Consider the following 16,961-nt stretch of genomic DNA (forward strand, 5'->3'; position numbering starts at 1 on the left):
AGAGTACAGGTATCGCGGGGGGGGGGGGGGACTCTGTCACCGCATCGCGATGCTAGCCGCATGTTAGTACATATGCGCTGGCATTGCAGCGGACAGCCGGCGAAGGGCGGCGATGTATATTAATACATCCCGCCCATAAAGTGGAGACTCATAAAGCAACAGCTAATCAGCTCCTAAATATATTTCAAACACAGGCTGTAACATGATAGTTAGGAGCGGTTGACTGGCACTTTATCTCTCTCTACTCCATCCCTTAAAGTGTAAGGGTGTCAAATTATATCTGATAGGTACATACTGGTGTTATTAACAGTGGTATGTACCCAATAAGTGGTGCTATGCATTTCATCCTAGATGATGCATAGTGCATTGCACCCTCAATATTTATTAATGGCATGCGATCCTGACCTGATCATATGCAGACATGTTTCATGAACAAATAAAGCCAACAGAGAAATAACAAAACCAGCCCAACTTACCAATCCAGAGCTCTTACATACACCAATACATCAGTGGTAAATATTGAGGAATACTACTCTTGGATGGTCGATGTTCATTCCTAAAGTGACTTTTCCCAGGTCAGGTGCCAATGGAAAATCTTTGCATGGTGGGATCCAAGAACTGATCCATGCCATTGTGAATCTGAATACCTAGTGGGTAAAGCATTGAATTACATTGAGAACACATTTAAAAAAAACATAACCAACATTTTTTATGAAACCAAGATTTTATATGAAAATAAAAATAATAATATTGGTAAAATATCAGTTTTTAAACATCGGTTCAGTCACAATCAACATTGGGGCCACTGTGACTTTGATTTCCCCAGTGCCTACTTATCGGAGCAGTCCTCGGGAACACACTGGTGCTGAAGGGGGCTCCATTTACATTTCCCAGATGGCTGCTCCTCTGCGCAACTTCTGAGTGGGGGGCCTGCTATACTGACTGATCAGCAACTTGCGGAGGGTACAGGATACATAGGGGTCGGGAGGACTCTCTGTGATTAGCTATTGCTAGAAGATTAACTCCCAGCAGCCAGCCACTCTGTGAAGGTTATTCTGGTTCACTCACAAAGGATTCAGGAATATCTTCTTGAATAGACAAAACCATGTGCACTGCAGGTGGGGCAGATGTAACATGTGCAGAGAGTTACATTTGGGTGAGTTATTTTGTTTCTGTGCAAGGAAAAACTGACTATTTTATTTTTACACTGAAATATAGATTTCACTTTGAAGTAAAACCCCACCCAAATCTAATTCTCTCTGCACGTGTTACATCTGCCCCACCTGCAGTGCACATGGTTTTGTCCATTTGAGAAGGAATTTGCCTTTGCGAATGAACCAGAATAAGGGCCTGTGTTTCAGATGTACAGGTCGAGTATCCCGTATCCAAAATGCTCGGGACCAAGAGAATTTTGGATAACGGATTATTCCGTATTTCGGAATATTTTAATATTTCAATGATGTATTTTGAAGTATCTTGCATTTATGCTGTATAAACACATCAAACACATGAAATGCACACATATATATTTTATTTGTTCAAAAAACAAGGTTTCAAAACATAAAACAAAATTTGTGTACTATCTCAGATATTGAATTTGAATGCCAAGCAATCATTGTCTTGCACATATATAATGGCCGTTACATATCATTTTCTCAGTAATGTTGTTACAAATGTCCCCAGTGAGTTTTTAGCAAAAAATTTTTTTTTTTCACTTTCTGGAATGTATGGTTTTCGGAATAATTCGGATAACGGATATTCGGATACGGGATACTCAACCTGTATAACATTGTAGGCCTGATTGTGGTACACTTGCAAATCTAATTCTCACTCTAATGGACAAAACCATATGCACTGCAGGTGGGGTAGTTGTTACATGTGCAGAGAGAGAGAATTTGCTTTTGTGAGTAAATCGGACCAATGACGTAACTAGATACATGTGGGACCCATAGCAAAAGTTTGTAAGGACCACTATTCATCAACTAATTCTGCAAAATGTATATAACACATGATACTTTGACAGGCAAAGTGGGCTGCTCTCAACTCTGGGCCCCATAGCAACTGCACCCCCTGCACCTATGGTAGTTATGCCCTTGGGACCAGACCCTGTTTGTGTTTATGATTGATGTTAACACAGATAAGTGGTTTAATAGAGAATACTTTTTGGAAATTGGGTCTGATTCACAGATGCAGTTAACACTGCTGCTGTGTCTTTGTACGTATCGGCTGTGTGATAATATGATCAATAGACATATTTTCCCGGGTTCTCTGTTCATCTACTGCATCTAAGGATGCAGCATCGGATGATCTAAGTGAACATCAGTCATCCGAGTAACAAATTCGGAAACTCAGGATGTTCGTTGAGGATGCAGTTACCGCAGGGTTGCCTACCCTCCCGGAATGGCCGGGAGGGTCCCAGAAATCCGGTCCCCCGGAAAGGGTGGCAATCCTCCCGCATATCCCCCCAGCTCCTGCGAAGGGGGGGTCCGCAGGTAAAATGCTGCGATCGCACCATTTTAGCCCCGCCCCCCGCAGGGCAATGACTGAAATACTGGCATTGCACGGCGGGGGCGGGGCTAAAATGATGCGACGCTGTAGGCCCGCCCCTAACAGGGCATCATGTGTGTGGCCACACCCCCGGACCGCCTCTTTTTCCAGTCCTGAAAACGCCCCCGCCCCCCTGCCTGACAGAGCTGGCTGCCCTCTCCCGGAGCTCAAAAGTCGGCAAGTATGAGTTACCGGCTTCAGCACCCCATAAAATGGAGCCAACACGCCCTCATTTTATGCAGCTCTGCTTTTTGACGCCCCCAAACACCAGCAGCATGACAGTCATGCTGTAAGGGACATTGCCGCCCAAGATCTGCACCTATGCAGTGAGTCTTTTGTGCATTTACCAATCCAAATAACAAATTAATCCATGAATCAGGCCCATTGTCACTTGGGAGAACCATGAAACTCATCCAATCATTTTCTGTGTTTCATGGTTCTGCAAACTCTTCATTTCGCTAAAAGTATGAAATGAGTTATAAGGGGCCAGTAACAAATTTGCACATGAAGCATAAAAAACAGTCCCAATCATAGGCGTGCGCAGCCCATTTTCTTAGGGGGTGCACCAATTTAGGGGTGTGTCCACCACCACCTACTGGGCATGTCCTTCACCGCGTAATGGACATCAATGCAAACTAAATAGGTGACTTATTTACTGTATGTATATGGGTTTCAGAATGAATCATCCCCCCCACACATAGCAGAAATGGACAGTGCACGCCAAATGCGCGCTGCAAAAGTTTACACTGTAATGCCAATTACACATAATGCCACACACTGTAATAACCATTACACATAACGCCACACACCATAAAGCTCATTAAACATAATGCCACACACCTGATGGCCATTACAGATAATGCCACACACTGTAATGCCCATTAAACATAATGCCACATACCGTAAAGCGCATTAAACATAATGCCACACACCGTGATGGCCATTAAACATAATGCCATACACCGTAATTTCCATTACACATAATACCACCCACTGTAATGGCCATTACAAACTTTACCACACACCGTAATGCCTATTACATATTATCGCACATAAGTGAAGCTTATCTACATTATTATTATCGTTTATTTATGTAGTGCCAAAAGGGTTCTAGATAGGGAAGTAACTAGAACTGTCTGGGCCCCATAGCATAAATTCTGAAAGGTCCCCCCAGCACTCTGCCAGAATAAGGAAGGGGTGCTGGGGGTCAAAATAGTAGATAGGGGATATGACACAGGTAAAGGCAAGACCAGACAGAATAGAGACTGGTAAAGCTTACACAGAGGGTTTAGGGGGGGGGAGGGGGAGTAAGTAAACCTACTGTCGGGATTCCATCCATTGGGATGCCAGTGTTGGTTTTCTGACTACCGGCATCCCCACAGTCGGTCATCTTCCTTCCCTATGTTAAACTATGTGCAGCTTAATGTAGTAAGTGGAGTGCGAGTCACATGGGGGGCCTTTGAGCAGTTAGGGTCACTAAACTGTAAGGAGCAATCACCAGTCTGGAAAAGGGGGGACTCTCTGTGGGGGGTAATGTAAATGTACTGGTTGGAGGTTAAGTGGAGGGCAATGAGATGTGGGCAGTTAGGCAATCAAGAAGGAAAGGGGGGGGGCAAGGTGGCAGATCGAGAGACACAGGGATGGTGGGGGCCACCGGGCTGGAAAAGAAGCATGGTTGGTTGGTTAGATGGGGACACTGGGATGGGGTGGGCTGGCTAGATGGGGGGGGGGGGGGGGGAGCTGGCTAGATGGGGGAACATTGGGCTTTAGCCAGCTGGCTAAATGGAAGGACATTAAGCTGGGACCGGCTGGCTAAATGTGGGGACATTGGGCTGGGGACGGCTGGCTAGATAGTGGTGCACTGGGCTCTGGACAGCTGGCTTCATGGGGTGCACTGGGCTGGGGACAGCTGGCTACATGGGGGCACTGCACTGGGGACAGTTGGCTACATGAGGGGCACTTGGTTGGGGACAGCTGGCTACATGGGGGGCACTGGGCTGGAGACTGCTGGGGACAGCTGGCTACATAAAGGGCACCGGGCTGGGGACAGCTGGGTACATGGGGCACTGGGTTGGGGACAGCTGGCTACATAATGGGCACTGGGCCGTGGACAACTGGCTACATGGGGGCACTGGGCTGGGGACAGCTGGCTAGATGGGGGGGGGCACTGGGCTAGCGCAGCTGGCTAGAGGGGGGGTTTGGGCACTGGGCTAGGGATGGGTGGTGGCAGCACTGACCTTTCATTTAGCTTACCAGGGTCACACACATTGCAGCACCTCAGCTGTTACTGTTGAAAATCACATTGTCGCTGGGGAGGGCAGAGAGGGGAACCGCCAAGTCCTGCCCTTCTCCACTTGCTGGGTCTCATCGTGACAGATGCCGGGGGAGGGAGCTGCCAAGTCCTGGATCTCAACACTGGCTGGAGGCGGGCTGCCATGTCCTCCTGGTCCCACGCTGGATCGTACCATGACAGGCGCCGGGACAGGGAGGGGGGAGCAGCCAGGTCCTGATATCCCGTCTCATCATGGCCAGTTCACCCCCGCTGATTCTCAACATGGTCTGCGGGGGGGCCAAACCCCTACGCTGGGACTCGTCATAATCAACGCCGGCTTCAGGTGGGATTGTGACAGTGTAATCTGTGCCGGGGACGTGAGCGGGGCTGATATTCAAAGAAGCCGGGTTCGCAGCGTCAACACCCATCCCGGTCTGCTGCCAGGCAGTAACCGGGTGCTGCTGTTGCTGGAAGCTACATATTGCGTGCACTCGTGTGGGGGGTGCAAGTGGTCATTAGAAGGTGCCTGTGCACCCCCGGCACCCTCCCGTGCGCACGCCTATGGTCCCAATAATGCATCTCTCTCTATCTATCTATCTATCTATATATATATATATATATATATATATATATATATATATATAAATATATATATATAAAACCACTCTTGTAGATCAACAATGCCAGTCCAATCACAGGCAGAAACTGTGTTTATCAAGCTATATCCCACGGCCAACAAGTGCAGGGTGGTGGTTGTGACTATGCTCTTTGGATGTTGGTGTAGTTTCTTCGGAAGTAAACCAAGCACCCATGTTCATCCGTGGTCCAAGCACCCATGTTCATCCGTGGTCCAAGCACCCATGTTCATCCATGGTCCTGACCAAGTACCAATGTATAATTTGAGTGGACAGTCGGGAGAGTCACCCCCTAGAAAAAAAAAACCTTATACAGAAATGTAGGAAAAAGCAGAAGAGAAAGAAAAATAATAATTTGTCATACATTGACTGGTTATGTGTGTGTGTGGCAGATGTTATGTCCCCGGCTGCTGTGGGAGGAGGTGGGTGTCTCCGGCTGCTGAGGGGGGGGGGGGGGCTAGCTGTTCCCTGCTGCTGCAGGGGGGAGACGGAGGGGAATCAGCGGCGGGGTCCCTGTGGCTGATGGGAAGCACTACTAGTTCCTATCCGCTGCAGGGACCCCGCCACTGACTGCCCATCCGCCGCAGGGACCCTGCTTCTTACCCAGCGCTGCATGCCGCGCACGGACCCCATTGCTGCCTCAACCCGCAGCGGGACCATTTACACCAGCCTGTACACGGGTCCTAACCGTGTTCTACGAGGACCCGTGTAAATGGACACAACTTGACCCCATTTACACCGCCGCTGACCCGGATATTTCGGCGGTGTAAAAGGGGTATAATTTGATCATATCGTTCATTTAAAAGATGTAGTTAACTGTATATATTTTTCTTTTAAGATAAAATGAATGAACTCACAAACCAGCTGTTTTCAGATGTGGAAAAAGAAGGAAAACAAAGAGTGTACGTATAGTTCATTAATTGATGATGTAATGAAATGGTATTATTCAAATGGAAAAGAGGGGGGGTTTGAGACCGCACTCGCTAAGAAGCATGCAACAGGTGTAGTTAAAACATTTATTATGAATAATACATATAAAAAAAAGTATGATAAAATAAATCAATTAAAAAGATTTGGGGTACCACAAGTAAATGCAGAGAGCAGGGATATTTACCCACAGTCCAGCCGTAGTAGTGTCCTTTATCCGTTCCTATAATGTCTCCCAGATAATCGTCCTATGTAGGGATGCCAAAGGTGTTTGTACTGGGAGAGATGTGGGTCTCCAAACCAGGGAGCTCCTGATGTTGCGGGTGCTCTACCTGGTGGGCTTGATGTTATTGCCAATTGATTCCTTTGTGGGAGAGATGTAACTCTCCTGACCAGGGAGCTCCTGATGGAGCGAGGTGCTCTACCTGGTGGGCTTGATGGTGGTGCCGCTTGGTTCCTGGGAGAAGAATGATTCTGGAGACTGGTCCGGTTTCAGGGTGATAAAAACGTGGGGCGTCTGTAGAGTAGGGGTGTCCCTGCTCCCCTTCACCAACGCGTTTCGCAATAAGCTTTGTCAAGGTGACAGCTTTGTCAGTGCTGTAACTAATTCCACTACTGATATTGCTTTCTCTACACAGTAAGCTTGAAAAACATTTTGAAATCCAGAAAAAGGATTATGAAAAACAGATCAAGCAGATGAAAGAGGAGATTGATGTTCTGAAAGAGAAAAACAAGAAACTTGTAAAACAGATAGAAGAACAGACAAAATTTACTGACAGATTGCAGTTGGAGATGGCTCAGCTGTCCAGCCAGGCAAAGGTAGGAAAATCCCTTTATTCAAAACAATGGGTTTAATCCAATTAGGTGCGAGTTTGTTTCATATGTGCGCACCTGAGAAATACAAGAGCCAATTAGAAATGTCAATTTGGTTGTGTAAATTTTCTACTTAATGAAACTTCTGGGCCCCAAAACAGTGACAACTGTTATACCAGGGTCATAAAAAAGTCTTTTAATAGAGGTTCTTCAAATGTGTCAAATAGATGATTTTTGCACTTTTTAGTAATGGTTAAAAATTGACAGTGAGCAAGTGTTTTTCATCAAATCAATGTCTTTGCAGTGATTTGGGGAACAGAAAAATGTCTGCATTTAAAAAAAAAAAAAACATCAGAAAACTGACATGTCAATATTACCACTTCCTCTCCTACTCGTGGTTACTAGTTCCACAAGTAATTCTTGTCAGGAATATAACTTTATCTACTAGTATAGTATAGTATACAGAACTATCACTAATCAAGGCTATATCTGTATCTCCATCACTGGTAGTTAGGTATAATCTTCTACTTCAAGTAGTCTCCATGGGAATACCATAGGGCAGGCTAATGAGAATATGTATTCCCTACAGTGTGTTACACAATACCATCATATATTACATTATAATCTCTTCTAGACACACAATGATGTGAGGTAAGAATGTGGAGGTCTTCACATCTCCTACCCATTGTTACATTGCACAGTACAATACATCATATTCCTGCACACACATTGTCCTCCCATTGCCTTTACTTCTACTATATTCTGAAAAATGATATTCTTTACTAAACAGCACCACATGCTGAATCCTTCCTCTTGCCTTCAAGATTTTTCATGTGCTGCTCCCTACCTGTGGAACTCTCTCCCTCCATGACTCTCCACTTCTCTTACAAAACTTTGATCAGGGTCTCAAGACCCATGCTCCCTGCTTACTCCCTTTTGTCAAAATATCAGCACTAAGATGAATTAGCTCAACACACAACTGTACAAACACAAAGGCAGTATTGTACACAAACACCAGATTTATTGTGTGCCACATTGTTATTATACAGTGGAAATGCTTTTACAGTTTTTTATGTGTTTTGCTAGTATGAAACGGCTGGAATTCCCCTCACACCTGTTATTTCCTCCTAACATGGAGAGCACATGGAATGTTATATATCTCCCCTGCTAAACTTCCGGCATTCACAGATACTGTCCTTATGTAACAGAAAATCCCCAGGCATTGCCAGTATTATCAACCATTAACAGGGGAATTTGCAAATTAACTAGTCGAGCAAATATATTTGTTTTTGCTTGATTGACTTTCCAGTAAGTTAATTAGTTATTAGGGAATGCTTTATGCATCGCATAAGGCAGCAGTATTAATCTTCAGTAAATTTGCTAATAGAAGAAAGTTTTCATGTCTACACATGACTGACAAATATTGCATACTAGTAAGCCCGCTTGAAACGAATGCTTCAAAAGTTAGCCTGCTACCTTGTGATTACCTCTGTGTTTGTGCCTGTGTGAGAGAGACAGGGATGTAGTTTCACTCGCTGCCAAAAGATGGCAGTGTTTCGGAGACACACAAATGGACACTAGACATGTACATAGATTATCTGCAGGTCAGTCTATTTTAGAACACATTGCGGGAAATTGACTAATTATGGCTGCTGCTAATTTGTATCAATTAGGATTTCCGTAAATTAAGAGGGTTATTTTGGTTGATTCGGTTGGATGCTAATTCACATCCTAGCGAGTCAACCAAACCCCGCCTTGCAAATGGCGGCCTGGCCGCCACCTATTCGCAGCGTGCGTTCGCACGCACTGGCTGCATATGGATGTTTTACATAAACATCCATTCGCAGCCTGCGGGGGAACACCCACATAATTCGATGGTCGCCGACCATCGATTTATTTCGAACGTGCACACATATCTAAGGTTGCTCAGAGCAACCTTAGATGTGTGTGCACTTTCTAAGGGATGAAGGCGGGCAGCTGACATCCGGTGATGTCAACTGCCGGCCCACGTCACTGGCCAAATACCATGGGAACGCCCAATGTTTTCATGGGAACGCCCATGAAATGCTGGGTATTCCCATGGGTGAGTACCCCTGCCCCCTGCCTACCGGCCGCAAGGTTGGGTGCGTGCACCCAGCGAACAGTGCGTTTGCCGTGGCCGCATGCACCCAGAAATGCGCAATGAGAAAACATTGACCCATGCACTGCGAATGGACCTGAATAAGGTCCCAAGTTCATGTTAGAAAAGTCACCATTTAATGTTGTTTAAATCGTGGGGAAACCAAATCATAGAAAACCTGAGAAAAGGACATTTTATTGAATAGCTCCGTATGCTAAAACCCAGAACTTTTGCCACCCAACATACCCAGTACTAATCAGATTTCCCCCATTGAAAGAATTGTAAATACACTTGACATCAAGTGGGTAGGGTTACGACCTGTTCCTTATTTATCTATTGATTTACTCTTATCATGGTGCTCTTCACCAAATTCTAGATTTAAGGTGCCCACGCACTAGAACGATTTTTTTGCCGATTGGCCGATTTCCAATAAATCGTCCGTTATATCGTCCGATGTTTACCGATAATTGGTCAAAAATCAGCCAATTTCGGTCCGATGCGCCCTCCCGTTGATCTTTTGCTAAATCTTCTGATCTTACGTGCTGCATGAAAGATCAGAAGATTTAACAAAAGATCCATAGGAACGCACACGGGATCTTTTTTTTTTCCAAAATGTATTTCTTGGGTTTTTGACATTTTCAGATATAGAACATTGAGACATGTCAAACAATGTGTTACATAGTCATTCGTTGGGTTTATGAAGATCGGACAACACGTCAACCGTGAAGTAGTAGCACTTCACTTATAGAAGATGCATGACCTGCAGTCTAGACAATACATGACATAGTATACAGTATCATTTTGAGAAAAATGTATGGATCCTGTTTAAACTGTTGTTCTTGTTAGTTGTCTATAGATTGCAGGTCTATATCATTGAATAGACTAATCTAAACATTTAAGTAATTATTTAATACAATTTTTAGAGGGGGGGAGAAAGAGAAGAGAGAGAGATAGAATAGGGAAAGAGGAGGGAGGGTGGTGGTGGTGGGGGGGACTTGTTGCACACGAGAGAAGGCGATGCATATGGGATCTTAAGAAAAATCTATGGTAAAGATGTGCGCTTGCCTGCCTGAAATCTTTTGTCCAGGACAGACAAAAGATTTGAAGGCTAATTTATGCGCACATCTTAATATCATAGATCTTTCTAGTGTGTGGGCACCTTTATTGTATTGGGTGAACCTTCTATGTTATCTTTTTGAGACTAGACATAGATTTTCTTTTAATAACTGGTAGAAGTCATTATGCACATTCTGGATTTGAAGTAGGAAGCACTTTTCCTTCTGGCCACGTATTTGTGTACAGCACAAATCTACAAATGTACACGTGGAAGCCTAACCTGCCCGCTGTCCTTATGTCCACTGCTGTATACATTTTTGGGCATACACCAGCCCAATGCTCGGTGCAAAAGATCTGGCTAAAACAGATTGTCCTTCTACATCTCTGCATGCTGCGAATGAGCAGGGAAGTCGTCCGACATGTCCACAACTCTCCCATGAAGCTGAACAATCTCAAGATAGCTGCCTTGTTACTGCACAGAGATGCCTTTTTCATAAATGATGTGGTCCATCTACAAACGGATTAATCTATATGCAGCAGCGTTCTCCATGTGTGTGCGGATACCTCATCTGGCACATGGGCAGAATGAGCAGGAGCCCAATTCAAAAGTTATAAGGCGGTGTCACAAGAGATCACTTGCTACTGCACATGCACAAATTATTGTACTTGTTTCCTAGCACGGCGCCCACGATTTTCAGTCGTATGGCATCTTATGCATTGTATCGCATCACATGCCATATAGCCGCATGCGATGCGATTTAAGCACCCAATACGATTTTTAATTGTATAAGCACCCTTATGGGTGCTAACAATGTTAAATGCACCCCCACGCTACCCCCACTCCTACGCCAACCCGAAGCATGGCGAGCGGCGGCGGTAGGCGTCCTCCGACCTTTTCATACCCCACTATCCACGTCGTTGATTTTATATAGCGTTATCGAGCTCTGCGAGCCACGCGGGGGGACGCGTATTACTTTACATGTATTCCGCGTCCCCTCACGGTGCTCGCCACGCTTCAGGCTCACTATCTAAAAACAACTCCACGCTGACGTGGATGGTGGGGGTATGAAAAGGTCGGAGGACGCGTACCGCCGCCCCTCGCGTGCTCGCTGCGCTTGCCACGCTTCGGGATGCCGTTGATAGTGGGGGTGGCGTGGGGGTGCTTTTAACATTGTAAGCACCCCTTACGGTGCTTCTACAATTAATAATCTTATAGGGGGCCCATTTAACATTGAAAACACCCATTAGGGTGCTTATACAATTTTAAATCGTATACCATTGTATATGGCATACAATACGATGGTATACGATTTAACATTGTATAACATTGGCTGCCATCTTGCAACATCGCATACCATTGTATGGCTTATGGTATATGATGCGATGGGCGCCGTGCTAGGAAACAAGTACCCAAATTATTCTAGCAACCCCTATGGAGTACCAAAAAAAGTCATCATATGGGTGTGTATGGGAGTGGCTGGGGCATGTCACTGCAAGCCTGCTGCATAATCAGACAGTTGCTTCAAAAGAGGTTATATACAGCCAGAGACAAGTGTTGGTGGTGGCGACAATGATGCCCCAATGGAGGATTGGCAGTGCTAATCAGTGCAGGTCCTCTCCCGCTAGCAAGTTAGCAGGTGGTAGAGCTGACCAGCAGCATCCTCCTCCGAATTAGACCCATGTTGTTACAGATAACTATTTGGTATGTTACTGACACAACCTGTGCTGGGTTATTTTAATATATAGAGCAGCTTTCTTCCTTTTTCCCACTAATTCTGATTTATCATTAATCTAGTAATGGCAAATACAGCAGGAAACAGCAGCAGATAAATGAGACCAGTGTCTGCCATAGCTCATATCTATGTACTGTATTATTTGTAAGATAATGAAAGTGCTTCCTCTTACATGCAATGACCAATATAGCTTTATTTCCTTGTACTGGTGTCTCATTCATTGTCACAGTATTTCCTATTACTCAAAACACTGGTGAAGTACAAAATATTTTGTAAGGGTTCGGGCAGTGGCGTAACTATCAAAATCGCGCCCCCCCCCCCCCCACTGAAAATTTCAGCAGCGCCAATCCGTGTATATAGCACCATCCATCTTTCCCTCGACTCAAATCCGTTTCCCAGTCCCTAGTCCTGAAAAACATCCCAACAGAATGATACTGCCACCACCATGTTTCAATGTAGGGATGGTGTTCTTAGGGTGATGGAATGTGTTGGGCGTCAGACATAGCGTTTTCCTTGGTGGCCGAAAAGGTACATTTTAGTGTCATCTCACTAGAGCACCTTCCTCCATAAATTTGGGGAGTCGCCCACATGCCTTTTGGCAAACTCAAAATGTGCCTTCTTATTTTTAACACTAAGTAATGGCTATTTTCTGCCCACTCTTACATAAAGCCCAGCTTCTATGGAGGGTACAGCTTATTGTGGTACCATGCGCAGATCCACCAGTCTCTGCTGTGGAACTCTGCAGCTTCTTCAGGGTTTCCTTTGGTCTCTGTGCTGCCTCTTTGATTAATGCCCTCCTTGCCCGGCCTGTGAGTTTTGGTGGACAGCCCTCTCTTGGAAGGTTTGTTGTGGTACCATGTCATGTTCTTTCCATTTGAAGATGATGGATTTGATGGTGCTCCATGGGATTAGCAAAGATTTGGATACTTTTTTATAACCCAATCCTGACTTGTAATTCTCAACAACTTTGTCCCTGACTTGTTTGGTGAGCTCCTTGGTCTTCATGGTGTGATGCCCCTTGCTTAGTGGTGTTGCAGCGTCTGGGGCCTTTCAGAAAACGTGTGTTTATACTGACAGATCATGTGACACTTAGATTGCACACAGGTGGACTTCATTTCACTAATTATGTGAATTCTGAAGGTAGGTTGGTTGTACCAGAACTTTTGAGGGGCTTCATAGTAAAGGGGGTGAATACATATGCACATGCCAATTTTCAGATTTTTATTTATAACAATTCATTTTTATATATAGTTTTTTTACTTCACTTCACCAACTTAGACTATTTTGTGCAGAACCATCACATAAAATTCAGATTAAAAAACATTTAAATACAGGTTGTATAAAGCCAGGGGAGGGTGTGTGTGTGTGTGTGTGTGTGTGTGTGTGTGTGTGTGTGTGTGTGTGTGTGTGTGTGTGTGTGTGTGTGTGTGTGGTGTGTGTGTGTGTGTGTGTGTGTGTGTGTGAATACTTTGTGTGTGTGTGAATACTTTTGCAAAGCACTGTATGTGCTCTAAGTTCCAAGCCCCAATGCATGCTCAGTCTGCTAAAGCTCTGCAAGAGCCATAGGCAGATGGAATTACATACAGCCCTGGGTCAGGATGCATGTTCTCATGCATATGAGGGCAGTAGGAGGATCTGTATTTAGTATTGGTGGGCATCAGTATTTGTTTAAATGTTTTGTGCTTTGTCCCTCCTTTTACAAGTGCTTATTTTGTCTGACCCTCACCATCTATTCTCTTTTTTTTAACATGCATCATGATTGCACAGTCTCCAAGACTTCATTCAGAAGACTTTATGCAGTATGTAAAAAGATATATGATTTCAATGAATGCATGTGTCATTGATGTACTTACCTTTCCCCATGTCATCTACAGAAAATACCGGAGTTTGAAACTCAAATTGAAATTCTGGAAACCCAAGTAAAGGAGTCTGATAACCAGGCATTGATGCAGCGGCAAGAAATGAGGGGTAAGATATCTTCCTCGTTTTTAGGAATTGGATAAGACTTGAAATATGATAACTTAGTACCAATAATGAACATGTGTAAAGTATGTGGCTGTACAAAATGTCTATTTGCCTGACTGTGTTTTGTTACACAAATATCCACTCTTTCCATAGCATACTAGCATAGCATGTCATTCCCTGCAATGACCAACATATTGTGCATCATTGACTACTTTGATGGCACATTATTGCCCTACTACATACACAGAGCATGTACTGGGGTGGAGCCAAGAGGTATGTGTGGTAGCTGACAGTTATTTGCATTAGCTTTCAGTAGCTGATTTCTGCTCACAGCTCATTGTGGGTCTAGATCTTTTCCTTCGATGAAGTGTTGAGCACTGAGCATGGAATATTGCCCTAAATTCCAGGATGTTGAACAGTAGGCGACATTCCAGAAACTCCCAACGATCCTGGAATGTCGCAAACTGCTCCCCATCTACAGAGACTGGCGTCTGTGATTATTAAGACCCAGTCGAGGATCCAAAAGAGGAAGCCTTGGGAATGTTTTTGTGCACCATCCCCCTTATGAGGGAGTGATGGTCTGGACATTGACGTGAGCAACATGTAGCTGCAAGGAACAAGAATGTGCATATTCCACCATGTCGAAGGTAACCACCATTATTCCCAGGACCTTCATACAGAATAGACTTGACCCTGCGGTGATGTAGGAAAGAGTTCATCCTGGTCTGCACAAAGATAATCTTGTCCTGAAGAAGAAATTCCCTCTGTACATGGGAGTCCAGCACAGCTCCCAAGTGCAGTATCTCTTGGGATTTCATTAGTGATGATTATTTCCAGTTGGTCTTCCAACAATGTGACTGTAGAAGTGCTATGGTGAAACGCAATTGATCCTGCAACAGTCATGGAGATCTGGCCAATAAGAGCAGTTCATTGAGGTAGGGCACAATGCGAACCTCTGACGACGGAGGTGCGCAGCCATGTCTGCCATCACTTTGGTGAACACTGTTGGGCAGTTGACAGGCCAAAGGCGTAATGCTTGCAATTGTAAGTGGTCATCCAGAATGGAGAACCAAAAGAAACACTGGTGGTCAGGCCTGATGGGAATGTGCAAGAATGCATCCTGGATATCCAGATATGCCATGAATTCTCCTTGTTCCAGAGTCAGGATAATAGAACAAAGTGACTTCATTCTAAACTTCGGCACAAAAGGTAGACGTTCTCTAAGTGGGAGAGGCTTGCTGGCACTTGTAGTTCCACAACAGAATGCAATATTTTTATTTTGTTTTTTACACTTTTTTTGCCATCAGCCCACCACCCACAGCGCAGGGGAGAGCCCCGGGCTTCAGCCAGGGTGACCCAGGCTGACAGCCAGGGTAATCATGCTTTGGCCGGGGGATCTTATGTAAAATGTGTCCCCCAGATGTGGCACCCAAATACCCAGGCTGACAGCCAGGGTAATCATGCTTTGGCAGGGGGACCTTATGTAAAATGTGTCCCCCAGTTCGGCACCCAAATACGAATGACTTCACCATTGGAAAATACAAATCCGGAGAATATGACAACTTTGTAAATTTGCTGTATTCTCCATTCATGTTGTACCCGTTTGTATACGGGATAGGCCGTAATCGGCCTTCTTAGCAAATTTTCCCCTACATTTTCTTTTCCCAGGCAGTTTGCACTAAAAAGCACTAAAAATTTAAAAGTGTTTTAGTAATTTTTCCTAATGTGTTTTGAAGAAAAGGTACAACCAGTGGCGCAACTATCATATATGCACACACCCCCCCCCCCCCCCCAGTAAAGTTAACAAACCCCCCTTGCCTTACCCCTCAGCTTAGAGCTTCCGTAGCAGGGACCCGCAGTCTTCGGTGCGGTCCCAGCTCCCCTCCTAGCTTCTGCTTCTATGAAAACAGACCATCACAAAATGTATGCCCTCACACAGCAGACAGTTTCAGAGAGCTGTATGGGGGCAGACATTTTATGATGGTCCGTTTTCATAGCAGCAGAAGCCAGTAGGTAATTCTGTAAATCTGCGGGTCGCGGGCGCACTTACACAAGGCCTCCTCGCTACTGCGGGGTATGCAGGGCTATTGTTGTGCCACTGGGTACAACCTATTTAGCACTTTGTTTCATTATACCAGCTAGATGACTACAAACAAATAATATTTTTCAGAAATTATGGGGCTGATGGGTTGGGTATGAAATCCTGACAGTCAGAATCCCGAAGGATCATAGTAAGTTTTTGAACCCTACCCCCTAATCCTACTCCTAACCTTAACACACGCCTCCTGAAGCCTAACCTTAACCTCCCCCTCCCGCACCTTAAACCAGCAATGATGTCTATATTCCAGTGCCGGTGTTGTGATCACCAGTAGGGATTCCTGTGCTGACTCTACCTGCTATCTATGTTATTTATATGGAGAAAGTTATAGCAAAATATGGATGTTGAGGCAATTGGAATCTACACACTGATGACTGGTGCATCGGGGGGCAGGGTCTGTCAATGTGGTGGTGGAGGCATTTGTGAGACAGACGGTCTGGCAGCAAATGGAAAAGGATCATTTACATTCAGGTGCCCTGCTATACAGTCAGTCATTCACTGTCATGACATGTTCAAAATCATCTTGTGAGACTAACCCCAATTTCATACCACAGAGTATCCAAATCGGGCATGGGAATAACCCTAATAATTACTGGGGTCACAGAACTGGCACACATGACCCAGGTGGATCTTTTCACATTGATACACATTGAAGTATCAATTTCCCGGGTCAAAGGCTTGGTGTGGAAGGGGTGCAAGTGTAGTACAAGCTAGCCTGTTCTGTTTGTAGATGTTTCACATTGATTTCAGTACATGACTGTCCCTGGAAGCCATGTTTCTGGTGACACAGGAGGGT

The 16,961-nt window shown here is 44.9% G+C and overlaps 1 protein-coding gene across 1 annotated transcript in view; it reads left to right on the forward strand.

The window, feature by feature from the left end:
- The window catches only part of MYO5C (myosin VC), a 126,373-nt gene that overhangs the window by 74,731 nt on the left and 34,681 nt on the right, over positions 1-16,961 (forward strand). The window contains exons 24-26 of the mRNA XM_083183896.1: positions 6,293-6,356; positions 7,020-7,200; positions 13,977-14,070. Coding sequence (XP_083040022.1) covers positions 6,293-6,356; positions 7,020-7,200; positions 13,977-14,070 — 339 coding nt within the window. The remainder of the gene's footprint in view (positions 1-6,292; positions 6,357-7,019; positions 7,201-13,976; positions 14,071-16,961) is intronic.

This window comes from Crinia signifera, chromosome 4 (assembly GCF_055691185.1).
Source record: "Crinia signifera chromosome 4, ASM5569118v1, whole genome shotgun sequence".
In the NCBI taxonomy this organism is placed as follows: Eukaryota; Metazoa; Chordata; class Amphibia; order Anura; family Myobatrachidae; genus Crinia; species Crinia signifera.